Here is a 26,411-nt window from a genome sequence, read left to right as displayed (position 1 = left end):
ACAGGGTAGACGTGTTGTGCACAAGAAGGACGCCCGTAGTTATGGGCTGCTACAATGCCGTCCGAACCAATACCCTTATCAGCGAGAGGGCTCTAACCAGAGACTTGCCCCGAAAGCATTGAAATGCTGACCACTCTTTTAATAATATCTCTCTTGAGAGCTGGATACCGCCATCCCCACCACCGTATCTTAGAAGCGTGAACTGCTGCAGTAGGGTACGCATCTGGGCTGGTTGGTTCATGATTACGAGTTTAAAAACAGCTCTAAGAAGATAGGACGAAGAAAGGACACAAACCACAGCGCCGTGTTTTATGTCCTTTCTTCATCCTGTCTTCTTAGCTCTTTTACTTCTCGTGAACTGCTGGGCGAGTTGATGTGGCCTTCCTTTTTTTTTTGTCCTGTGTCATGATTTTCACTCTTTCTTCTTTCGCTCCAAACACCACTGTATACGTCGCAATGTTGGAACAGAAATCAATGCAATTTCCTTATACATGTTAGTGAATGAAACGTTCATTCTGCTCATGTAATCGAACCCGTCACAAAACGTCGGTCCGGCTTCCATTTCCGGACCAGGACGTATTTGTAATGTCGCATTTAGCGTAACCATGGTCTTCCAGCAGTTAGCTCATTCGGATTATGCGATATGGATTATGCAAGGTACTTTTTCGCAGGAAGTTTTGCCGATTAGTTGGTGTATCAGCTTGGTAGCATTAAAAGTACTGCCTCAGGTGCTCCGCTAGTGCGGGACATAAATTAAAAAAAAACACGTGGAATAAACACATTGTGCATGTGCGTAAATGACTCGGCAATGTGGGCCTTCACAGGAGACTGTGAAAAGATCGAAGGATACACATCGACATAGGCTTAGATACAGACGTGGACACAGTCGACTGCATCTTGCACGCATCTGCGCCTACATTGCGCTAAAGACCACTGTATTTTGATTTTGATCATATTACAACATTCAACGCAGCCGAAACTTTCGTGATGCAAAGTTTATAAGTTGCCATTGCTGTTTTCTTTCATTGAATATTGTCCCCATGCACAGGAGAGGTCCCTGTCGTGTTTCTAACTGGGGGATTCCCTTCTGAATACACATTAGTCGCAATTATTGCGTCGGTTTCAGCATAGTAAATTAATTCCCAATCTGTGCCATCCCTCGTTGTTGACTGCGTCATCTTTCGTTATAATTCTCGCGGGGGAACTCGCAGGAGGCTCGCCGCATCGTGGGTGCCGAGATGCAGTTCATCACGTACAACGAGTTCCTACCGGCGCTGCTGGGACCGGAAGTCGTCGAGCGGTTCGGACTGCGGCTCGAGAACCAGGGTTACTTCCGGGGATACGACGCCCGGCGCCTGCCGGGAGTCACCAACGTCATGGCGGCAGCCGGTGTTTGGGCCATGACCTCCGCTGCACCCGCACAGGTACAAGGCGCGACCACATTTGAAAAAAAAAAAAGAAAAGTGCCTATGCAGGTTATTTCCGGCGTAACCTCTTTACAACGGTAACCTGTTTATAACGAAGTCATCGAAAATAGCGATATTACTAACATTGTTTTGAATGGCTGCGCGTGGTTTTACAGCAGCTTGGTTATAACGAACATAAAGCCATGAAAGCGTAAACAATGTATAGTAGTCACGGACTGAAACGTGAAAATTTAGGGCTAAGTAGTCTACGTACTTTCGTTTCGATCGTTGACAGTTCGCATCATATCGCGTAATTTTGACTCGAACACTTATAACAGAGTCAACATTACCTTTAGCAACCAAATTTGCTGCGACTGCTACGAGCAACGTGCAGTTGCTCGTTGCAGTCGTTATACTAAAAAAAAAAAAATATGTCGCGTTTCAATCCGTGAGTACTGTATCTATCACGTAGCAAAACAAGGAGAGATCAATGTTGCTGGCGTTAAATCACAAAGTTGACGAGAAGAGCAAAAGACAAACGGAAACATATCTCAAGCGCTGCGTTTTAACTGAATACATGTATTTTTAATAAAATAACGGGGCATGTATACGCTTCTGCAATAGATCTGCACGGTTGTTTGTCAGCATTGCACGTGTGTTCCTAAACTCTCCGTGCCCTGCGATTTCCCGCTATTAAGGCTCGTTCACTCCGACGACTAGCAACGATTGCGCGACTAAGTTAGTCGCAAAGCGACTGGTCGCAAACGGTCGCAAACGGCCGTTTTGGTCGCAAAGCGACTGCTTTGACTCAGTCTCTCGCTGCTCGATTTTTCAGTCGCGCGACTGCAGTCGCAAACCTCTGAACCAATCAGATGCGCAGGAACAGGACGTCAACCTATTTTACGGGGCAACGGCAATGCGAGCTGCATACGAGCAGACGTGAATTCTATGTGGCGACGCACATAGGTCGCTCGCAGGTGTGAAAATCGGTCGCTTCGAATCGCTTTTTGACCGCCAGTCGCAAACGGTCGCGCGACCGTTGCTAGTCGCAGGTGTGAATGAGCCTTTAATGTTACAAATAGTGTCCCTCCAGAAAAACAAAAAGAAGGAGTAGGCCCCAAATGCTGGATTGCCCAAAGCCACCACTTAAGACTAAGTTTGTGCCCCAACTGCGTGCGCAGGTTGAGCTGTTCGACCCTGGCCGCTTCCAGCGTCTGGGCAGCCTGCCGGAGACGGCGTTCAAGCCCCAGGAGCTGTACTCCCGGCTCAAGCAGATCGCAGCCGGCGCACTGATGCAGCACGCCCAGAAGATGGACAACTTCGTCTCGCGACACGTCACCCAGGACATGTTCGCCTCTTCCAACAGAGGTGAGCCCCGCCGCGTGAAGTTTTGTAGCAGTTACAGCCTTGAAGAAGACATGGCCCCCTTGCCGAAACGTCGGCTCCAGCGACACCCCGTGTTCATGAATTTTTCATCTCCTTAAGCTTCTATCTTCTTCTGAACTTCAGCCATATATGTTAATAGCTTCACGTGTTGCGCCCCTGTGCTGCGATAGCCTCCAATGACGGATTGTGGAACGCGTGAAGTAAACGGCGGTACCGTGTCACCGCCATTTTCTTGACTCGTTCCACGAGGTGCAGCCGCTATTCCCGAACGTGAATGGGCGTTGCTACTTGAATGTGAACGTATATATTGCAATACACGTGTCGCACATTGCTGCAGCGCTGCCACATTGCGGAAGCAAAAATTTTCGCACATACGGGCTTACTCGAGTAAATCTACGTGCCTTATGGCAGGAGTCCGCCAGTAACGACGCGGCCTTCGTCTCTAATTCGTATCGATTCCGTATAGCTCGTACGCAAATCGTAACGCGAAACTCTCTGAGAGGTCATCAACGACGACTGCCAATGCTAGCGAATAACCGAAACCATTTCGGTTTATTACTGGAACTGTGTGTTTCAAGCAGGGACATAGCCATTTCGAGGGGGGGGGGGGGGGGGGTCAACCATACTTTATGTATGTTCGTGTGTGCGTTTGTATGTGTGCATGTATCATACGCAAGCAAAATTGAAAATTTGGGCTCCCGGTTACGGGCCTGGTTTCAAGACGGGTGTTCGTTGCAGTGAGGACATTTAGGTAGTGTTTGTAGTTCATTTGTGCACTTCCTTAGAGAACAGCTGGAATCGTTAACGAGTATATCTTGCAAATCAGTTCTGCGGAAACCCGCAAGGTGGCGGATTGCCAATTGCTAGCTTCCTGGTTAGCTCAATTGGTAGAGCGACCGCCCCGGATAGGCGTTGGTCCCGGGTTCGATCCCCGGACCAGGACGAATTTTTCGGCAACTGTGAGGCTTTATTTCTGAGAAATCCGTATGGATTTCCTTGTGGCTTCGTGCTACAAACGGGTGGTTGTCTCTTTTCTCTTTCTTAACGAGTATATCTGTAACGGGAGCTAGAGCCTCCACCTGCAGCGGCCACAGAGGTAGGGAGCGGTTAAAAGAGGAGGGCTGTCCTTATCGAGAATTATTCCTTCCTCCGTGTTCCCGAATACTTCGCCACAGCATCCGTCACCAAAGCACCTAAACATCCAGGCGACCCAAAACTACCTCTCCCTTAACTGCACATGCCGGTATCCCCGATTATTCGCTTATATGCTCAGAAAGAACCGTGTTGGTGCTTAGAAAAACAGGAGCGCAAATTATAGCACACTCTAAGAAAAAAAAGAAAAAGGCATGTGTTACTCTTATCGGACAGTCCTGACTTGCCACGTATATGACTCTCTTTAAAGAGGTGCGTTAACTCTCTTCTAGGTCACACGACTCTCCCATGAGAGTATAGTGATTTGCAAAAGAGAGTTTGCGTGTCTCTTTAAAGAGAGTCATACTCGTGGTAAGTCACAACTAACAAAAAAAAAAGCGAAGGGACTGTTATTTTTTTTTCTTATGGCGTACTAAGTGCTCTGCTACAGGAGAGTTCTATACAGCTGTCCCTATACAATGCAAATAAGGGCAGATGTATTTCGTACTATGTCTACAACGAAAAACGGAGGCGAACTAAAACACCACATTTACTATACTATGGGAGAGCAGAAATCCGCTTTTATTACCAGCTCAGTTGGCATCTCACTCTTCAAGTGTGTCGAGAAAGATTGGGGATGTATTAGAGAACCACAAACTACTATGGGAGAGCGCTAAGTTGTCCTCATATGCACAGTAGAACGAACGGGCACGGCAAAAATTGACTTCAGATGACAGAATTTTGTTTAGCGAGAAGGTTAGCGACTGAGCGCGATATGCTACGGACAGTTATGTGTTTATAGAAAATGTAAAGGATTTTGAGTACTGTATGCTACTACGGGAGAGCTTTCTGCAGCTGTTTCTATAACGACTGTCTTACGCCGCAGAGGAAGACAGTTGTTTAATTGTGTAAAAAAATGAACACGATGTAGAGTATTATGTGCTTCACGACGGGCTAGCGGTAAACTATCCCTGATACTTCTCGTCACCTGCCAACACCCGAAGCGACTGTGAAGTGTTCAGAAAAAAAAAAAGGTAAACAGTTTAGAGCACTGAGAACGCTACTATGGGATAGCGGTAATGTGAACCTGTACAGTAAGCTGATCGTTCAAACACAACACTGATTACCGTAGCTGAAAGATTTTGAAAAAGGAGAAGACGATTTGCGGCACTGTGGGCTCTACTATGAGCAAGCTGCAAGCTTTCAAGACAAAATCTGTGTTTGCAAAAGAAATGTTTCACAATTTAAAGTACTATGCAGTCTACTGTGTGAGAGTGGTAGGCTGTCTCTGACAAATATCGTGACTCTAGCAGTGGCGAATACAGAGGGGGGCGGTAGGGGCGATCGCCCCCCCCCCCCCTCCAAAGCCTGTGTCAGCCCCCACCCGTATCAGTGCTTGTCATCCGCCTCCCTTGTCAGGTTGCTTCGGGTACCACTGCCCAAAAGGGGGAACGAGAACCTTGTCCCCACCCTCTACCTCTCTCGGCATCTCCCCCCCCCCCCCCCCCACAATGTAGGCACCTGGATCCGCCCCTGGACTCAAGTCTAAAATTCGTGATACTGTGGTGGACAGTGTTTAGAAAAATGTATTTTCTCACAGACGATTAATGCCTACACAACTGAACACAACATTTATTACTACACATACGCTTACGAGGATCGCAAAACAGAATTAAGTCACACAGAGATTGCGAGCACACGGAAGTTTATCGAATACTGGTAACAACGATTCGGGTGAATACAACTGCGCCGGGAAACAAAGAATCTGTCTAACAACACGTACAAAAGCAACTTCCTCAGTTTCATCGTGAACACAACCGAGTTATGCGCTCACAATTGTGGCGGTTTGGGCGTATGACCTGACCAATAAATTCTAAGTGGACAAACAGACAAGGACAAAGAGGACACGTGTGTCATACGTGTTCTTTGTCCTAGTCTGTTAATGCGCTGAGAATTCATTGGTAATGTGTTCCCATTACTCTCCACTGCCTATCTTGAGAACCTTCGCACTAGTCCCGGTTGTTTCGAGCCTTTCTATATATAGTGAAATCTGTGAGAATTACGCTCACGTCTAATTCCTTTTCTCGCGTACAGCTACGGTAAAGAACGCTGACAGCACACGCGCTTCGTGCGAGCGCCTTTTCCTCAGCGTTGAAGAGACCCGTCCACCAACCGCCGACCATGAAAAAAACTCTCAGCCTCCCTTATAAGGCGGACTCCTTGGTCCCTTATGCAATTGCCTAGGACGACTCGAAAGCGAAAGCCATTTTATTCTTCTGAGTCGATGTCCGCCACCCTCCGAGAGCTTTATGCGCCTAACGTGGTTTTGCTCACTGCCTCCAGGATAGCAGACCTTGCCAACGTTCAGCACCTCACCTTGTTTTGCACTGCCTGCGTGATCGGCCCACCTTTCACCAAGCGACGGTGTCATGTGACAACGTCACAGTGACGTCATATGGTTCATATCATCAAATGATTATGATTTTTCCATCACTCGTGTTCTCCATCGAAATCTGAACTACTGCTCTACAAGAAAAGACCCAGAGGCGGCGGCCACCGTGACTGGAAACCTGCGTCCGAAAGCGAAATACGGCTTTTCACTGGTGACGGGTCCCCAGTGCCCAGAGTGGACTCGCTCCGAATACTGGGGATGTATATCGAGTCTAACGGTGCCAACGGAACCGCACTCAGGCGGATCACTGCCAAGACGGAGAGTGCTCTCGGCCTCATCCGGAGGATTGCCAACAGACACCGGGGAATCAAGGAAGACAACCTCATCCGCATTATACATGCTTTTGTGCTCTGCCACCTTTCGTACTCGGCGGCCATGTATAACTGGCTCGTTGCAGAGAGGAGCAAGCTCGATTCCCTCATCAGAAAGGTTTTCAAGCTCGCCCTAGGCTTGCCTGTAAGCACTCGCACCGAAAACCTGTTCAAGGTTGGAGTTCACAACACACTCGAAGAGATAATCGAGGCGCAAGAGCGCTCACAGCTGCTCAGGCTTTCCGGAACCAAATCCGGCCGCAAGATACTCGACGAAATGGGCCTCAGCTCTGTTGACCAGTGCCCCGACGTCGTGCAGATTCCCAGAGACATCAGGTCTCAACTGCACATCGCACCCGTTCCCCGCAATATGCACCCCGCACACAACGTCGGTCGACGTCGGGCTAGGGGTAGAGCTCTGCTCGCACATGTCCGTAGCGAGCACACTGAGGCAAGCTTCGTAGATGCTGCGGCATATGTCCTACACGAGGCATTCGCTGTCTCCATAGTCGACTCAAATTCCAGGCTCATTTGCTCCGCTACGGTACGCGCATCGAAGCCCGTGGTAGCCGAACAGGTTGCAATCGCGTTGGCTATGCTAGATAGTCGCAGAGAGTCAATATACAGCGATTCCAAGGCAGCTATCAAGGCTTACGAAACCGGGATGGTCGCCCCTCAGGCCCTCCGCATTCTCCAAAGCGTCAAAAGCATAACTCCCCATTCTATCACTTGGTTTCCCGCTCACCTTGGGTCGACTGAGGGCTCCAACCCTAACGAGGGCGCGCACGAGGCCGCGCGAGGACTTACTGACCGCGCCGCCTCCGCAGTCCCCCTGCCTCGCTGGGAACCCTTGCTGACGTTCAACGAGATAACTAAACATTTCTATCTGTCAAGACGGGTATTCCCCCTCCCACACCCTGCCTTGTGTAGGGCGAGAGAAGTTACCCTTAGACTATTACAAGCCCGTGCGTATCCTAACCCTGCGGTTCTTCATGCAATATACCCTGAACGGTATGCCAGTGCGGACTGCCCTGCCTGTGGACAATTAGCAACATTGAACCATGTGTTATGGGAATGTGAAGCCATCGGCTCCGTCTTCAGCGAGGACAGGTGGGCAGCGCTCTTGCGCAGCCCAGAACTCCATGACCAAACCCTGGCCGTCCAGAGTGCCCGCGAACGGGCCGCCAAGCTCGGCTTGGCGGTCCCTACGTGGGACTAGCCGGGTGGCGCGGGGTCTCCCCTGCGTCTTCTCTGGACCCCAATAAAGTTTGCATCATCATCATCATCACTCGTGTTGGCGCCGATATCGCGGGACGCCGACGGTCAGTTTTGGCGTTTGATGAGGCATCTAAGTCTATCGCCTAAAAACCGGGCGAAATAGCCACGAACGAAACCTCTTCAATCGGAGAGGGCTGCATGAATAACGTCACGGCGTTGGTCGGAATACACTACCGTCAAACATTCGGTAGCTGCGGCAAGAATACACTCTGCTGACGCAAGCGATTTAGACGTTGTGTATTCACAGTGGGGCGAGTGATCGCAAGTCAACGTTCATTAGAGTTAGCGAGAGACAAACCGAAGTGGTCTGAACCGGAACGGCGCTAATAGTCAGTCTGGTCGGCACGACTGAGGCGGGACGTCACGGAAGACAACTTCCGGGTCGTCAGCGATGGCCCCCGGGTCGTCACTGCCACCGATGAAGACCACTCGCAGCGGCTAAAACAGCGGCGAGCGAAGCGCGCCCGGTACAACTCACGTTGAGCAGCACTGCTGCAGAGACTGGCCTCCGTGTACAGACAGATGAACGCAGTAGACGCCAGGTAAGAGCGAAGCGTCGCCATGACAGCGTATGAACGGTGCTGTAATGTTCAGCAACGCATGTCTCGAAGACAGCCGGCTTTTCCTGCGTTTCACTATGCCGACACGGACGTTGGAGGAAGGAAGGAAGATGGAACGACGGGGGAGTGGCTATTTCCGTTCCAAGACGTCTGACCTCTGCACTGTGCGTTGCGGTTGGTGCACGAAGTGTTCCGTCTCCCGTTCTTCACGTTTGTGTAGCGCACGCGCGCGCTAGAGAACAGCAATGACAAAAAACGCAACGCAGTGCTATTGTGTTGCAACTACAGAAAGAGCAACGTCACGAAATGAACACATCACCGAAATGAATACGTCGCGAAGGAACAGTCACGAACTACACTGAAGTAATACTGAAAGACGAGCTAGTTGGTATGAGTGCATCGTAACTTATTTTAGCGCACACTGACACACGGACACAGAAAAGAAGGGTACACCACAAGCGCTACTATCAACTGAAGGTTTTATTCAGAAAAGGAACATATATATATCAAAGTAGTCACCCTTTGCCCATGCGCACCGTCGTAGTTTCAAATCCATGTCATCGTACCGTATCTCATGTGTTAATTATCCGCTTTAGCAGTGACACTTCTTTTTCGAAAATTGTCACTGACGGGTGGCTGATACATGATGATTGCCTAATGTTGATGTGAAATGCCTCCGCAATCTCTCGTGCGGTGCGATCATGGTGCTTAAACAAAATGATTGTATTTGAAAAGCGCGCCTCGCAACCACACTTTGCACAGTGTAAGGCCAAATGCGTCATCGCCCTATGTGAGTGCAAGGCGAGAGTTTATGGATGGCACCTAAGGAAAAAATTGTGTCCACCCGAGCTGCAAGGACTGTGTGGGTTCCTCCCCCCTTCGGCAACCCATACCACGCGGCTGTGCAAGATGGTTCGGGGTGAGTGCAGGACACAAGTGCGGCACTTCAGGGATTGTCTAAGAGCGGCCTGCGTGAACCCTACCACGGGTAAGCTGAACCTGTGGAAGTTACAAAAGTGGACAACGCATGTTGACAGTCTTACGGAGTTAGTGTGGAACAATGTCCGTCCAACCCTGCAGGCTCCTAAGAAGGATGTGCCTCCGGAAGGAAAACTTCTGGTGTTAGGGGACGTACCCTTGAGTGAACGTGAACGAGATGTGCTGAAACTTGGACCTAAGTTCTGTTTAGATTCTTCTATGGGTACCGTGGAATGTTTGGCCATGACGCGAAATGCAGCGAGGTATGTAGCGGATACGGACAGGGATCGTTTTGTTTCCGAGGGTGTTGATGCCGTTATCAGGGCGGGTCCGCTAGAGAAAGGAAGAGCCTCTTTGGGACGGTTATCTGCCGCGTTGGCAAAAAAAGGTGCACATCTCCTTGAATCGGACAAGGAAGGCCACTTTGTGGTTCTTGACCAGTCCATGTTTGCGGAAAAGGCGTTAACAGCCGTCCGCAAGAACTTCAGGGAAGTACGTGATAATGCAACCAAGGCAAAATCACGCATTCTCGAAATGTGCAATCGGTGGAATTTGGCAGGTCTAACTGCCTCCGTCAGGAAGGAAACCCGATCCACATTGAATCTGTTTTTTGCCGCCAAGACTCACAAGCCAGGGATACCCTTTCGCTCGATTGTTTCGGAGCGAGGTACATGGCAAAAGGCAGTCTCCACGTACCTTCAAAAACACCTTGGATCTTTGAAGATCCCTGACCCGTTTTCCGTACGTAACTCAGCTGCAGTAACTGATTACTTTTCGAATTCTGATTGCACCAATTGCTACGGAATAAGTATAGATATAGAAGACTTGTTTTACTCTCTCCCGCATGATCTTTTGATGGCGCGGGTTGCAGACTGCATTGTAAAGGATAACGATGAAATTGTTTTTAGGAACAACTGTGGTATTACAGTGGAAAGCTTCCTAGAGCTGCTCAGTTTTTACTTGAACCACACCTTCGTTGACTTCAAGGATAAGCTGTTTATTCAAAAATCTGGAGTCTGTATCGGATCAAAAGTTGCACCCGTACTGAGTGACATTTTTTTGAGTAGAATGGACCGTGATTTACTGCCAGTTCTACATGGGGTTGCCAATACGGTATTCCGCTTCGTAGATGATTACTTGGTACTGGGCAGCAATGTGCCATTAGATACGTTTGTGCAGGATGTTCTGGTAGCCTTTGAGGCAAAAGGAGGAGGGCTGAAATTCACCTACGAGGTACCTGTTCAAAACACCTTGCAGTTTTTAGACCTTATGCTATATTTTTCAGCCGACCATTTATGCTTTAAGTACGCTCCCCGATCACAAAAACCCCTTCTGAGCTACCACTCCTTCCATTCCAAGGTAATAAAAAACGGAGTGGCCACATCCTGTCTAAAATCCGCTGTTACCAAGTCGTGTCATCATTTGGCACAGGAGAGTTTCAGGGAGCAAGTTATTAGGCTAAAACACGCCGGCTTTCCCGAGTCTGTTTTGCAGGAAAGTTGCAGGCGCCTTATTAAGCACATAAAAGGCAGCCAAGATCAACAGCAGGAACAGGAACGGGGCAGAGTAGCGGTGATACCCTACGTACATGCGCTGTCACACCGAATTAAAAAGGCCGCCCATAGGTATGGGCTAAATGTTGTTTTCACGGCCAAGAATAAACTAGCCAAGCTGTGCCCCATGGTTAAGAAGAAGCTGGAAGATGTAGGACGAGGAGGCGCACAAACTTGCAAGATTAAGCACAAGGTCTGTTTTGTTCCATGTGCGTTTAACCTTGTTTACTGTATTCCTCTCACATGCGGACGAGTGTACGTGGGGCAGACTGGTCGCTGCATAAATATTCGCCTAAGGGAGCACCAGTCATCTTTAAAGGGCAGGCCGCTAACGCATTTGGCCTTACACTGTGCAAAGTGTGGTTGCGAGGCGCGCTTTTCAAATACAATCATTTTGTTTAAGCACCATGATCGCACCGCACGAGAGATTGCGGAGGCATTTCACATCAACATTAGGCAATCATCATGTATCAGCCACCCGTCAGTGACAATTTTCGAAAAAGAAGTGTCACTGCTAAAGCGGATAATTAACACATGAGATACGGTACGATGACATGGATTTGAAACTACGACGGTGCGCATGGGCAAAGGGTGACTACTTTGATATATATATGTTCCTTTTCTGAATAAAACCTTCAGTTGATAGTAGCGCTTGTGGTGTACCCTTCTTTTCTGTGTCCGTGTGTCAGTGTGCGCTAAAATAAGTTACGATGCACGAACTACACCACCACCCACAATAATTTATTTTGCGTACGCTGATGCTTCCAGCTACAATTTGCGTCGTTGACAGAGGCGTCAATTACGGAAAGGACAAGGCGAAAGGGGGGGGTGGGGGGGAGGTGGAGGCAGAAACTATAAGGAGCTCACTTTCGGGCCTCATTACATATCAGCCCTGATTAGCGGCTGCGTTTTGTGCTGCGCATGTGGTATACCGCTGGAAGGAACATTGCGTATATCTTATAATTCGAGCTTTCGTTACACAGCAATGACGGATTTGTAGAGACAGCACCCTCCATCGCCGGCGCCGTCTATGTCGCCCCTTTCTGGACAAAATGCGAAAGCTGCGCCTGTGATCAATGATATCTTTCATGCCACGTTGAGAGCAGTCGCCCGCACTCACGCGATCTATGTGCTTTCTACAGACAACCCCAAACCCTTCAACCGCCATTAGCGATGAAGGATAAGTGAAACGGTCCATTTACTAAATGGGCGCACAGTATGCTGACTGCCTACGTTTCGCGGACGCCGTATGCCTGTACCCTCAAAATTACCCCCTTCCTCGCCATGTCCTCAAAGAACACGCCCTATTCATCTAGTATACATACACTCGCGCATGCCTGGCCAACATCGTTCAGTGGGAGAGTGAACATTAAAGCTGACGCGCACACCTGAAACAGCCGAGAACGCCCTGCGCTCTGCCTTTCTTACCTTGGATAAGCGACCCGCACATGTGAGTAGCGCTGAACGCGAATTATGGAAATATCGGAAAACGGTCGTTCTTGTTCTGAAACGGATCGGCAGGTCACATACGCTAATGGGCGGTTAGCCTGTTTAGAGCAACGCAAGACCGCTACGGCTCCGACAACAGCGGGCAAAGCCCTCGGAACGACGCAATTCGCGCCACCCAGACGACCCAGACAGCTAAGACATTCCGCGAAGTCGTAAGCCACCTTGAGTCATTACGAGACTCTTTCGCTGCTCGTTAATGAACCTCCGCCGTCAATCCACGACAGCGCGCCCGGGTGAAGCTCGATTAACCGCGTGACTCGCATGTCTGGGCGCCGAAGGGAGCGTATCTCGCTCGCTTTCGCGTCGTGAAGCAGCCCCATGTGACGACAAAGCGGTGAAACGAGGCAGTGGGGTGCGAAACGAAAGCGAGACGCCTGCCGAATCGAGTTTTCCTCTCCGGGCTGCGCGCACACCGCCCGTGTTCCCGTGTCATCGTTTCTCGATCATCGATCTCTCTCGCCCCTCTCGGCGGCGCGACGCAGTGGCGAGCCGCATCTTCATTCGCTCCTCCTCTCCGCGCCGCTTACTGCGGGCGAGCGGCGCAATTTTCGGCGCCTCGTGGCGCCGCCACGCCGTCTGAAACGCCGGGAGACGCCGTTCGTTGCACGACGCACGTAACGCAGGCGACCCGGTGCGCCGCCGCGCGTTTTCATTCCCTAAGCAGCGAGATAGAGCGACTTCCTGTAGCCGTCGCGTGGGGGAGAGTCACGTGACCTAAGCGGGATCGCAAAGTATGACGTCACTGGTAGGGCTAAGGAGGAAGAAATACTGATATAGTCGGATACAACTTTACAAGTCTGCGGCATTTCCTCCTCAAAGACGGATGCACACGAGCCTGCGGGGAGAGGGGCTCAAAACGTCGAAGTTCCTTTGGGCAATATTCATTCCAACCAACATTATAGACTGCAAGACTGGAATAAATACTACCGGGAATCCATGACGTTAAGGTTTATGGCCAGGCCATCGCTCCCTCCCCACCCTTTCTCCCAGTACCTACGCCCCTCGTTTCTGGCACAGATATTTTACCTGCCTGCAAACAAATAGACGCGTACCACAAGCAAAAAAGCAGTGCTCCCTGTTTAACTTGTTCCTTGTCGCAATTTATAGCTTTAAAAGATAAGCCATGTATCTGCTGCTACAGTGTAGTGTTCTCAAGCGCTGCAGGGAACGAAGTGTTAAAATATGTGCGTATGTTTCCTTCCGGCAAGGTGCGCGTTCTGCCGGCTCTCGAACAGGTGACTCTGCGCCTATGACGCTGCATATTTGTGTTTTCATACATCGCTGCCCTATAATATACTAACGATAGCTTCAGGCGATGTTTGCAATCACTGAGTCGCCTACTCAACTTTATTACCTGCAGGTTCACACATAAATAGCCTCGACTACCGTCCCGATATATCACTAAGTTGTTATTGTGCTAAAACTCCCATCTTTCAGGATCTGACAGTTACAGGCACACTTTTCTGGAGCCCTCCACTACGAAGGGTCTCATAATCATAACCTGGTGTTTGCACGTAGAAGCCGAGTCATTATTAAGGTGAAAGCCTCAGATGCCTCGTCAAACGCGAAATTCACCGTCGGCGGCGTCAGCAGGAGGGATGCAATATATCATCCTTCCGTGATGACGTCATAATGTGCCGTCCCGATGTCATCGTGACGTCACAGATTGCCAAGATCATGACATCGTCGCTAGGTCTAAAGTGGACCGATCTCCGAGGCAGTGCAAAACCACGTTAGGTGCGGAAAGTTCGGAAGGGAGCGGGGGAGGACCAATGAATCGACTTGAAAGAAATATAAGATGGCTTTCGCCTTCTAGTCGTCTTAGGCAATGTGATGTCTTAGTTTAAGGCACAAAAAGCCTGCAGTGGTCGATGTCAGCAGCAAGCGACTCCCTCTTTATGACATCATGCCCTCCCTCTGACGTCAACCTCCCTTTTGTGACGTCAAAAGAGAGACTCCTGACAAAAAAAGACTCGCGCTCTGAGCGAGATCGAGAAGTCCTAAATCCGCATACGCGCTACCTCGCACTCCCATATGAGACAACGAGGCATCGTTGCCTCACGTTTCGAGATCGCGTTGCACAGCCTGGTCTCGTCTGGGACGCGAGACCGCGACGATCCATCAACGATTACGGTCGACCCGGTGGGACGTGCAGTGTGTGCGTGCGTGCACGGGCACGCGTCTCGCATAGACGCGGTAGTCGCGCCCATACGTCGGTGTCTGTCAGGTCGTTCACAGTACGCCACGCGGGAAACGCGTACTCCTGCCACCTGCTCCTCAGCGAATTGTGACGCAACGAGGCAGGGAACGGCCCTCACGATGAGTACACGAGCATCGAAGACAAACGGTTCTGCAGCTTACATCTTGGGCGTGCAGGGAGACGACCTCGTCAGCCGTGCAGTGACGCGCGGGCTACTTGTAGCGACGCACGGGGTATTGCAAATGCATTCCTGCGTGTTCTGCGTTTCGCGACGACCTCACCTCCCGACACTCGCCTCCGTTGCTTCACCATCTCGAGACGCCGCAAAGAAGGAAAAAAAAAAAAAGAAGAACGACAGCAGAGCGCGAGATCGTCTCGGGCATGTAGTGCAACTTCCGAGAGAAACCAAAATCAGGTTTCTGTGGCGCAGGGTGAGTCGGCGTAATGGGCTGAACTATAAGATACACGCTCGTCCTTTTGCCGCTTTTCATTCACTTTCTCGCTGTCACCGAGCTGTGATTTCTTCTTCAGAACCAAAGGGGGCCAGCGTACCTACGGCTTGCGGTGACGCCATTCAAGACACCACGTGGCAGAACTGTGGGAAGCTGTGTCCGTGACGTCAGATCAATCAGCCATTAGCACGTGGGTTCTCCTTTGTGGGTGGCCAAGCTACGCCACATCCCCCCTCCCATCCCTCCGTCGGTCGTATCCGAAAGGAAACAAGCGTCACAGTCAATGCAAAAATGAAAGTGAAGCGATGACGTCATTCTCACAACGGCCTGCCATTGGTTCCCGGCTTTCCGCGGGGAAAGGTGGGAAGTAAACAGTTCTTGGAATGCAACATCAGGAGTTGTTGCTGGCCATTGTTGCCAAAAAACCTGCGTGGCCAATAACCCTGCTCTTTAAAGGGAGACTAAAGAGCAAAAAACGATTTCTCTCGTATTAGTAAAGTACCCTTTCACGATACTAAAAACACCACGCTTGCTGCGAGAAGAAGCTTAGTAAGCCAGAAAACGCGCAAAAACAAAACGTGGGTGGCGACGCCACCTTGAAGTTTCCGCACCATTCGCCGTGGCGTGACATGTTTTGACGGCGCCTACTAGGGCCTACGTAATTCCTGATCGGTAAAAATGAAGTACATTGTCCTCTGAGGGATAATTTTGTTGAGCCAATGGCACCAAAATACGATAAACACACTTTGAAACCCGCGACGTCACGCGGGGAGATTTCGGCGCGAAATTTAAAAATGAAAATTTGTACTTAATTTTCTTCTCTATTAATAAACCTACGATGGCGAAATTAACGACATTAGAGTTTTCAGAGCACAGTTTATCGATCTAAACCGATTCATTGTTTCTCTTTAGTGTCCCTTTAAATAATGTTGGCACAAGTCCGACTGAGGTGAGTACGTGCGCACGACTGTGACTCCTGCCGTTATTCTGGCGCGGCGGCCAATGACCTCACGGCCGCGTCTTTACGAACGTTGAAACAAGTTACCCGCAGCAGTTAAACTGCTACGTGGACGTCAGCACAGCCGCCATATTGTAGTACAATAGGGTTGAAGAGCTGGGTTAGTTGGTGACTGATCGTTATACCGTATGGTGAAGTAGCTCACATTTGACGGGGGCAAAGGGGGACAAGAAAGACACGACACTCGCTACACAGACACGACTAGCGAGTGTCGTGTCTTTCTTGTCCCCGTTGAGTCCGTCGAAAGTGCGCTACTTCACCTTACGCTATAATGATACCGCAGTACAACAACGCGAAGAGCTGCGTTAGCGGACGCCACACAGGCGTGCAATCTGTATACTGCATAGTCGTGCAATCGCACGAAAAATTACGCGCAAATGAGGTTTATTTTTTCCTTTTCGCGCTCTCGATAGAAAGACGTGGTATACAGAGAACTATGGCAACGGCAGCCTTGCGAAACTCCTTTGTTTCAGCATTCTCAGATCTTCAGCGCGCCGGGCCCTACGGCACACTGCTGACTCTTTTGTCCACAACGAAGAAAAATGTAGTGCAGGAAAAATCACCCCTAGGAGAAAGCAGAGCAACGCAATAAAATTCGCTAGGGACCTCCCTTGCCACGTTTCCCCATCTTCCGCTTCGATTTTCACCCTAAGCCTTTAAGTGCAAAGCACTGTGAAAAAAAAAAAGAAATCTGTGAAGTGATACGAAATGCAAGAAACAGTTCCACGGTGTTGCCAGAGAGAGAAATATCGGGAGTGCCACGTCACCGAGTTTCGTCATACGGCCGAAAGAATTCATCGCGCTTTAAGAGGGGCACTAAAAGCGAGCACTTGGTCATCATTATCATCATCATTCTCAGCCTATTGTATGTTGACTGCAGGATGAAGACCTCTCCCGTTTCTCCCTAATTAACCCTATCTTGTGCGAGCATGCAGAGTCCATTTAATTCATGCCAACTTGTGTCATCGCTACATCAATACTGCCGTGCTCGGCAGCTCTTCAAGTGTAGTACTTCAATCTAAGACTAAATCTGTGTATATCTAGAGTTGTTCGCCTATGTGTCCAATTTCGTTATATGCCGATTGTTGCAAAGAAACAAGAACAGGCCAACGTTCCGTTTCTTGAATTTCGGGCCACACGTTGTGAACGAAAAGCGATGCGAGATCGGTTTTTGAGTTGGCCGTGCGCCAAACCACGTTAGCGGGTAAGTTGGCATTCGTAGTAACACGGCGCAGGGCGACTAAACCAGGATCTAGATGACACACGCACGCGCGCACGCACACGCACGCACACGCACACACACACACACACACGCAAACGTACGCACACACACACACACACGCAAACGTATTCACACACACACACACGCAAACGTACTCACACACACACACACACACACACACACACACACACACACACACACACACACACACACACACACACACACACACACACACACACACACACACACACACACACACACACACCGCTATCTCTAACTTTCTTCACAACATGTGTGACTGAAGTGATGGAGAGCTTCGTCGGCTGCCGCATTCTGTCATTGGACACCATTTCCTGTGCTGTTTTTTTCCCCTCTACATTCTCACATCTTTGCCTTCTATCTTCTTAGAAGCATTTTCGATGGAGGCGAAAATACTTGAGGCCCGTGTACTTAGATTTAGGTGCACGTTAGAGAACCCGAGGCGGCCTACATTTCCGGAGCCTTCCACTACGGCGTCTCTCATATTCATATCGTGGCTTCGGGACTTTAAACCTCGGCAATTATTATATTATTATATTCTTAGAGGGCAAAGAAGTTGTCGCGGCTGCTAGACGCCGGAAGATTTCTCCACGATAGTGTCCATGAAAACGTGTATGATGATATTCACCTCTTAGTGCATTGTATACCAGTTTTATGACGCATTTTACGCGCTCGTTCAGCTCCTGATGACGTCCAAACCTATGATATAGCATAGAGCACTCGCCTTTAGTAGCCAGAACTTCAAGACAGTGCGTCCAGGAAGCTCTCGTAAAGCGGCTTCTAAATAGTTAAGTACCATCTTACGATGATTTATTCGGAAGTTGGGAGCTTTCTAAGTCGCCGTTGAAGGAACTTCAAGGAAACGTTTTTTCAAACTAAGCTTCTCCGAGATCACAAATAATGGAGCGGATCCATCCAGGGCCTCGACTCCTTGCTCCGCTTCTGTGCGAGGCGCGACGATTTTCGTCTCATAGCGGAATAAGTTATAAGGCAGGCAATGCCGTACTGGAAGCCATGGCGGCTTGGTTTTGGCGCTACGTCGAGATGTATGCGCGCCTTCATTATTTACGCTATAGCGCGTATGTCAATAATGCACCCTCAGTGTTTGGGCGCGTAAACAGTCGATACGGACTCCCACGCATTGCCGAAGGAAGTGCAGCCTCCGCGGTCGGTGTTTTTTTTTTTTTGCCTAGTTACGGTCCCCTGAGAACAGTGAGTTCAACGCACTTGGTGGCGTGCTTAGGCAAGACGCACACTCACTCTGTTTTTCCTTTACAGAGCGGGTGATTCGGAAGCTGCTTGTAAATTTAAGAAAATATATCATCGTACACGAGCTTCGGTGAGGTGGGATAGTTTGTGTTAGCTGGCATTCATTTCACAGCGAAGTTAGGCGAAAGCAAAATTCGTCTGTCGCATGTACGCAAGAACTCCTAGGGCGTGTGTGCCACAGAAATTGGGCAAGCCCCACTACTGATCACCGGTTCACTAAATATGAACACGAGCAGGTGAGAGTGCGGAGCGCGTGCGAAAATAATAAAAGAGAAAACGAGGCGCGCCTTTGGCTGCGCCGTCACTGACTGTGATAAAGCCAAGCCAAACGTGAGTTTAACATTATTAAGGAACGCAAACACTTTAATCAACCGTCGGGATTAACTCAGTGATGGAAAAAAAATAGCGCGGCTTGCACTAAGTTGCGCAAGGCTGGGTTCACAACAGAGCTGGCGGGCACGCTTCAGCTGCTCTTGTTAATCATATGTACAGAATACTCCAGCGGTCATTGAGCGCGTGCCGGTTAATGATGATGGTAATTTTCTATCTACGACGCACGGCAAACCTCGACCATAACAGCTCTCCTGTAAAACGGGGCTGCAGGTTTCAGCATCGCCGCTTAACCATCTGTACGGAGTGCTTGGGCGGTGATTTTTGAATGGGTATTCGCGTGAAACAAAATACCGTAAGGACATGACGGCAACGGCGACGGCAAAAACCCGTCGAGACTGTCCATATAATTGCCATCGCAATGAAAGACAACTAAGACACGTACTTTTGTTGTCGTGTGCAAGGGCTCGTGCTTCTTGTCCTTTTTTTTTTCTCGCTAACACGCATTCGACTTTTTTTGTTTGTTTGTTTCGCGTTTCACGGGAATATCTCGGAAACGAATACCGTAAATGCGTACTGCACCTTGTTTGTGACCACCAATAAGACCCCACATCCCTCCCATTCTTTCCGGTTTGCAGAAACACTTTCCATACTTATGAGGTTACCTAACACAGCACATTCTGATGTGCAAGGAAGATCACATTGCAGGCCGATGGCAGCGTTCCAAGTTTGCCCCACTCTTCCAACTACAAAGAAGTCGCATCTCTTCGACTGTCGATTGAGACATGGATTCAATGTCACTTGGGCATAAACAGCAAGCTTAAGATTCCCGTTCGACTTGATAAAATATACAAATGACGTTTGTGTGCATGTAAAGTCGAGCACCAGAGCTTGGCTAGGTATTGCCACGCAATATGTTCGCTCAGCAGCGTTAAACGCGCAGCACGCCCTGTTGGAACACGCCCAGCGAAATCAACCGACGAAAGTAGCGACGTCCGTACATCAACACTTGCAACGACGAATATACCGGAGATGCGATGCCTTCCGCGGCAACGGAGTTGTTCACAGAGTGTGTGACCTGTTTCCTTAAAATGCGCGACATCATTCCCTCCGCTGCACACGCGCTAAAATAGGTCCGCATGTCAAAACACATATGGCATTTACGTAAGCTGGGTTTCCCTCGCAATGAATACGTAATGACGGAGAAGACGAACAGCGACCACGAAGTCGACTAGAAGGGTATAAGACGTGAACTAGCACGTATCTAAGATTCACAGCTGTAAGGGCTCTACTATACACTTTTTTGAATACGGTATACAAAAACGTGTTTACTATTACGAGAAAGCCTCTTTAACACTTGAATAAAGTAATACTCATCGCCCGCGAGATGTTCTAATGTGCTTAAAGGCAATATGGCAATACTGGAATTACAACAAGCGCGACATCGGGGATTACGAAGACATTGAGTCATCAGCATAGCTCAAAAGACATCATGAACGAACGTGCGGCGATCACGGTACAAGAAATTGATAGTGTGCATCGATAAGGCATGCGATTACTGGGCGAAGGAAAATTTGGTTTGGTTGTCAAAGAAAAGGTACGCGGTGTTTTCATGAAAATCGTTGGTCCCTGCTGACTCTTGGGGGTTCCTTTTTATCCTCAGTAACTTTTTCTTTGTTTATGTATATCCAACAAAAGTTTCAGTAAAGCTTAATCAATTTGGGAGTTCCACATTCGGGTATTTTCGGGAGATCTGAAAGAGTTGGTGTGATTTGTTGGGAAGGGCTATGTAGAAAGGTTAATTCGGATACAAGAGACACGGCTGCGTGGGTCGCAAGGTGAACACGTTGTGAATTGTAGTGAAGGTGCTGTATATTCCGTGCCTTTGCCGTGTGAGCGCGTATACACAGGCCAAACCGGCCGGCACGCAGAGGTCACTCTTTGCTTAAGGCGTTTGGTAGATAAGCCTTTGAGTACCATGGTCTTGTTAATTCGGCATATGATGGCGAACTATATGCGAATTGCTTGACGCTCACTTATCACCTGCGCTATTTATCTTTTCGCAGAGGCCGGCATAGATTTGACAGCTGTGGCGATCCAGCAAGGACGGGACCACGGCCTGGCGGGCTACACCCGCTGGCGCCAGTTCTGCGGCTTGCGGACCATCGACGACTTCGACGGCCTGTCGCGCGTCATGAGCTCGGACGCCGCGTTCAGGCTGAGCCAGCTGTACCCCACTGTGCACGACGTTGACCTGCTGCCCGCCGCCCTCGCCGAGACCCCCGTGGAAGGCGGCCTAGTCGGTCCCACGCTCGCCTGCATCTACGCCCACCAGTTCCGGCACCTGCGCGTCTCCGACAGGTTCTGGTTCGAGAACGCCAACCAGCCGTCTTCATTCACCGAGGACCAGCTGCGTGAGCTGCGAAAGACCAGCCTCGCTCGGGTCCTCTGCGACAACGTGTTCCTCAGGTCAGGCGGAGGCGTGGTGCAGCCGCGCACCATGAGGGTTCCCGATCCGTGGCTGAACAACCTCATGTCGTGCGAGGACAGGCTCCTGACGGACGTTGACCTGGACGCTTGGCAGGAAGGCTCGAGGCTGCTCAACGTACCCGACTCGGTGCTGCAGGACGCCTTAGCCGACCTGGCGGCGTCCCAGGGAGGCCAGTTCGGCAGGTTCAACAGCAGAGGCGGGTTCATGAGGGCCACAGCGGGATCCAGGAGTATACATAACCAGTCCGAGGCCCTGGAGCTGGCGACGAGGCGCCTGCTCAAGGCGATGAAAAAAGGCGAGAGCAGGCAAGACGTCATCCCGGCACTCAGGCAAGTCGATCTGTCCAAGTTCGCCTCAGAGTTCGAGGAACCGGCCGCCTGCGAAGAAGAGACACTCGGTCCGTGCGATCAAAGGACTCCGTTCAGGACACTTTCGGGCCGGTGTAACAACCTCAGGAGGCCCAACCTGGGAAAAGTGGGCCACAGCTTCCGAAGAGTTCTGCCAGGCCTGTACGAAGACGGCGTGTCTGCGCCACGCTCGCGAAGTGTCACCGGAACGGCACTTCCTAGTCCCCGACTAGTCTCCTTCGCGGTCCACGGAGACTCCAGCCGCCCGCACCAGCGCTACACCATGATGCTCATGCAGCTGGGACAGTTCGTCGACCACGACATTGCGCACACGCCTCTTGCCGAAGGTCCCAACGGGGAGACGCTGCGATGCCGAGCTTGCGACTCGCCCCGCCGAATCAATAAGGAGTGCTTCCCCATTCCCATCCCTAAGAATGATCCGCACTTCCCTAGCGTCAGCCGGAAAAACCCTAACATCCCCCAGTGCCTTCCCTTCACTAGGTCCATGTCTGGGCAGAGGACTCTCGGAAGTAGAGAACAGATAAACCAAGTGACGGGATACATGGATCTGTCGACCGTGTACGGTTCAGACGACTGCGCCAGGGAAGAGCTCAGGCTCTTCCGCGGTGGGCAGCTTAACATGAGTGCACATCCAGCCGGAGCGCAGTTCAAGCCGCTGCTGTCCGAAGTGGACGGCGCTGCCGACTGTATTTCCTCCAACGGCCGGTGCTTCATAGCCGGAGACACGCGCGTCAGCGAGCAGCCCGGCCTCACTTCCATGCACACCATCATGTCGAGGGAACACAACCGTGTGGCACGCTCTCTTCAAAGCCTCAACCCGCACTGGAACGATGAGCGTCTCTTTGAAGAAGCGAGACGCATCGTGGGTGCCATGTATCAGCGGATCGTCTACTCGGAGTTTATACCGCGGACGCTGGGCTGGGAATCAGTGAGTCGCTGGGGCTTGCACCTACTCGACGAAGGTTACTACACTGGATACGACCCCAACTGTGACGTAGGATCCTTCAACGAGTTCGCGACGGCCGCTTTCCGCTTCGGCCATACGCTGCTGCCCCCGGTGCTGAAGTTAGTAGGCCCCGCGTATGACGAGCTGGGAGGCCTCAAGCTCACCGATGCGTTCTTCAATAGCCAGACCCTCTATCGTAGGGATAGGTTGGACCAACTGCTGCGAGGTCTTCTCTCGACGCCCATGGAGAACTTCGATAACCACGTGACTGAGATGGTGACGAACCACCTGTTCGAGTCCAAGACGGTGCCCTTCTCCGGCCTCGACCTGGTGGCCATAAATCTTCAGCGGGGTCGCGACCACGGACTGAGGACGTACAACGACTACCGCGCTTTCTGCGGGCTGACGCGAGCCCGTTCCTGGTCCGATCTGGAGGGCCACATTCCGCGCACGACGCTGCGGGCCATCGCCGGAGTGTACCGCGACGTTGAGGACGTGGACGTGTTCACGGGCGGACTGTCCGAGTTCCCGTTGGCCGGTGCCGTGGTTGGACCGACGTTCAGCTGCCTGCTGGGCTTCCAATTCCAGCGACTTCGACGTTGCGACCGCTTCTGGCACGAGAACGGCGACGCCGTGGTGAGGTTCACGCCCGACCAGCTGGCGCAGATACGGAAGGCCTCGTTGGCCAAAATCATCTGCCAAAACTCCGACACGACGCGGTTCATCACTAGGAAGGTGCTAGACGTCTACGACCCCTTCCTGTGAGTACACTTTTTCATACTTTAAGAAACTGTTTCACTTTATTTAGTTGGTGTCCGAGGGTACCCGATTCATACTATTCCTCAGGCAACGCAAGAGCATAACCCTGCAGAAAGAACTGTACAAAGTCACACTCTTTGAACTCCAGTCTGCTTGTTAATGCTACACGCTGAGTTTCCAACACATTTCGTTTGCACTCGCCAATCACACCATTATTCTCTAGTTCTGCTCTGGCTGTACTGTCCCCCTAGAAACAAAGTGGCTCAGCAAGGCATCACTGGTTCGTGAATAGCTGCTCCATTAAAGTTACATTCAGCGACAGCATTCGTACAGAGAACCTAATGGCTGAAGCAAGACAGAACAACCCGAGCGAAAATAAAGGCGGGTCGACTTGCATAGACCATGCCTAGTTCGCTACATTCCAGCTAGAGACAGAGACGGAAGAGCGAAAAAGATAGCAAACAAGAGATCTCACTAATTACGTGCACTAGGTAAGCCATATCGTGTCTTTCCTTTATGACGAACGAGAGGTGATAGTGTAAGTGATGCCTTGCTCATATTGTATCAGAATTAAAACGGGTTTCTCGCATGTGTGCCAACGATCAATTTGCAGACTTTAACATATAAATACGTTTCCTTCTTAATAAGACCCAGTTGCGAGTATGCGCCCGTCCTTGTGCTCTTCTAGTCCATGTTTGTTTTGCGCAGCACAATGCCTAATGACATAGTGTCTACAGTAGACCGGTCTGCTGGCTTTAGGTAGCTATGAAGAGATTGTGCGCCTAAATAGGTAGCTGAACGGCGTGTAGCAAAAGAGAGTTTTTTGTGCACCGACAGAAAGATCAGACATTGCTTCTCGCATCAAACCCGTCAAAAGAGAAGAGACACACGAGGCGCGCTTGTCCTAAGTCAATTCAGAGGCAGCAACAAGCATAGGTCGTCAAAATAAAACGAGCTTACTCAGCCACATTCGAGAAATGTATTTTTCACTTAGGACTCACTGGGACTCAGACTCACCGAAATTTTTCTCAACCGGACTCCGTCAGACTCAAGACTCACGAATATGTTACTCAAGCAGACACACCTTGACTCAGACTCAAAGCCCGATCTGAGTCTGAGTCGACTCATGAACGAATTTGCCGACCTATAGCCATAGGGGTGCGCAAGGGTGGGGGGGGGGGGGGGGGAGGCGAAGGTTCGTCGCAGCGCCCCCCCCCCTTCCTATTAAGTCACAAGAATGGGGCAGACTTTGCGCCCCCCCCCCCTTACCTCTTATGTGACTAGGGGGGGGGGGCGGCCGCGCCACCCCTGTCATCCCCCACCCCCCCGCCCCCGGGCACACGCTTAGCATATAGCTACGTACAAGCACTTTACGTTCTTACGGCGTAGAGCAGCAACGCCCCGCTGATTCTGCACGCATTTTTCACGTTGATCTCGTTGCAGTCGCGTAGACCACGCAGACAGAAGAGTGGGCGGAGTGATACGCTGCGAACAATGCCGTTATTCGCAGAAAAGCGTGCGAGACATGCTTTTTACGCGCTTTCGGTGCGCCGAACCTTCTAGTCACGAACATTCATCTCCGTACGAGCGAGTGAACCCGAAAAAGTAAAAAAAAAATAAAATTGTTTCTAGCTCGAGGAATACGCCACGCATTGCAAACCGCGGTTAGCATAGCGGTCGCGCCAAGCCGCTGACCGGAAAAAGAAGGATGTCGGATACGCGCGTCGCGTTGCTGGAAACGCGTGAAAAAGCAGCAGCGTCAGCTGCTTTTCCATCGCGGAGATTTTACGGATGCCCAGGCTCGACACAGCCTGGGACGAATTCACCGGGAAGGGCGCGACTTTTGCTCTTGCGTGGCGCGGTTACGCGCGTCGTTTCACTTTCTTTAGGCGGGGTTCAAATACACCTCTCACCAACAGGTGAAGATACGGAAATGTGCAAGCGTACGAGCCAGAAAGGTCGCGTCCTCCTCCCCCCCCCCCACAAACACACACCCTAGCAAATCCCCGCCTTCATCATCGTGGTCTTCTTGTCATGCCATTATTTTCAGTTTCTTTTTTATAAGTCTTCTTCAAGACTAACTGATCCCTCATTCGTAGAGCCCGTTTGGCGTTTCTTTTCTCCAAATTACTTTCTTTTTCTTACAGGCGCGATAACCTGACTGGGAACGCGCCTGCCTGATCGCAGTTTCGGATGAAGTGCATGAAGCTCAAAAATAAACAAAATAAAAGGGGGAGGGGAGGGGGGGCAATCAAAAGGCAGGTACCTTGGAAGGCCGAATCGAATGCAGCCTCGATTGTGCGGCGGCGCTGTCACGTACGCTCTCTCTCTCTCTCGTGTACAGGAAGCAAATTGATAGAATAAGAAAAACAACGCCTTCGGCGTTTCTTGCATCTGATGCGGCTCTTTTCGCACGCGCGGTCGTCCAATGCACGCGATTACGCCGCACTCACTTATTACTAACGACTAAACTTTTCCTGGAGGTACGCGAAGCGTTTCAAGCTCACTGCTCGGGACAGCGCATTCCTTCGGCCCCTTTGCATTGCCAGGAGCTGTTCGCGCATGGTGGAAAGGACGCGACGCTGCTATCCCAGCCGCACGGGTGCGGAGTAAAGAAGTTGTGTGTAAAGTAAAGTAAGAAAGTAAAGAATTTGTGTGTAGCGGGCTGGGCACACTCCATTTTTACGTCCCATGCCGCTTCTAGACAACCCCCAGAATGGCACACTGGCAGCCACACCTTTTAGGAAAATTGA

The 26,411-nt window shown here is 50.5% G+C and overlaps 2 protein-coding genes across 2 annotated transcripts in view; one reads left to right on the top strand and one right to left on the bottom strand.

Moving 5' to 3' along the window:
• The window catches only part of LOC119406500 (major facilitator superfamily domain-containing protein 4A), a 353,365-nt gene that overhangs the window by 226,481 nt on the left and 100,473 nt on the right, over positions 1 to 26,411 (bottom strand). The gene's annotated exons all lie outside the window — the stretch shown is intronic.
• LOC119372131 (uncharacterized) overlaps positions 1 to 26,411 on the top strand; it is a 125,333-nt gene that overhangs the window by 93,295 nt on the left and 5,627 nt on the right. The window contains exons 6-8 of the mRNA XM_037642595.2: positions 1,212 to 1,424; positions 2,588 to 2,774; positions 21,161 to 23,660. Of these exons, the coding sequence (XP_037498523.1) occupies positions 1,212 to 1,424; positions 2,588 to 2,774; positions 21,161 to 23,660 (2,900 nt within the window). The remainder of the gene's footprint in view (positions 1 to 1,211; positions 1,425 to 2,587; positions 2,775 to 21,160; positions 23,661 to 26,411) is intronic.

This window comes from Rhipicephalus sanguineus, chromosome 10 (genome assembly GCF_013339695.2).
Source record: "Rhipicephalus sanguineus isolate Rsan-2018 chromosome 10, BIME_Rsan_1.4, whole genome shotgun sequence".
Classification (NCBI taxonomy): Eukaryota; Metazoa; Arthropoda; class Arachnida; order Ixodida; family Ixodidae; genus Rhipicephalus; species Rhipicephalus sanguineus.
The sequence above is the reverse complement of the archived record's forward strand: the minus strand, read 5'-3'. Positions and strand labels throughout refer to the sequence as shown.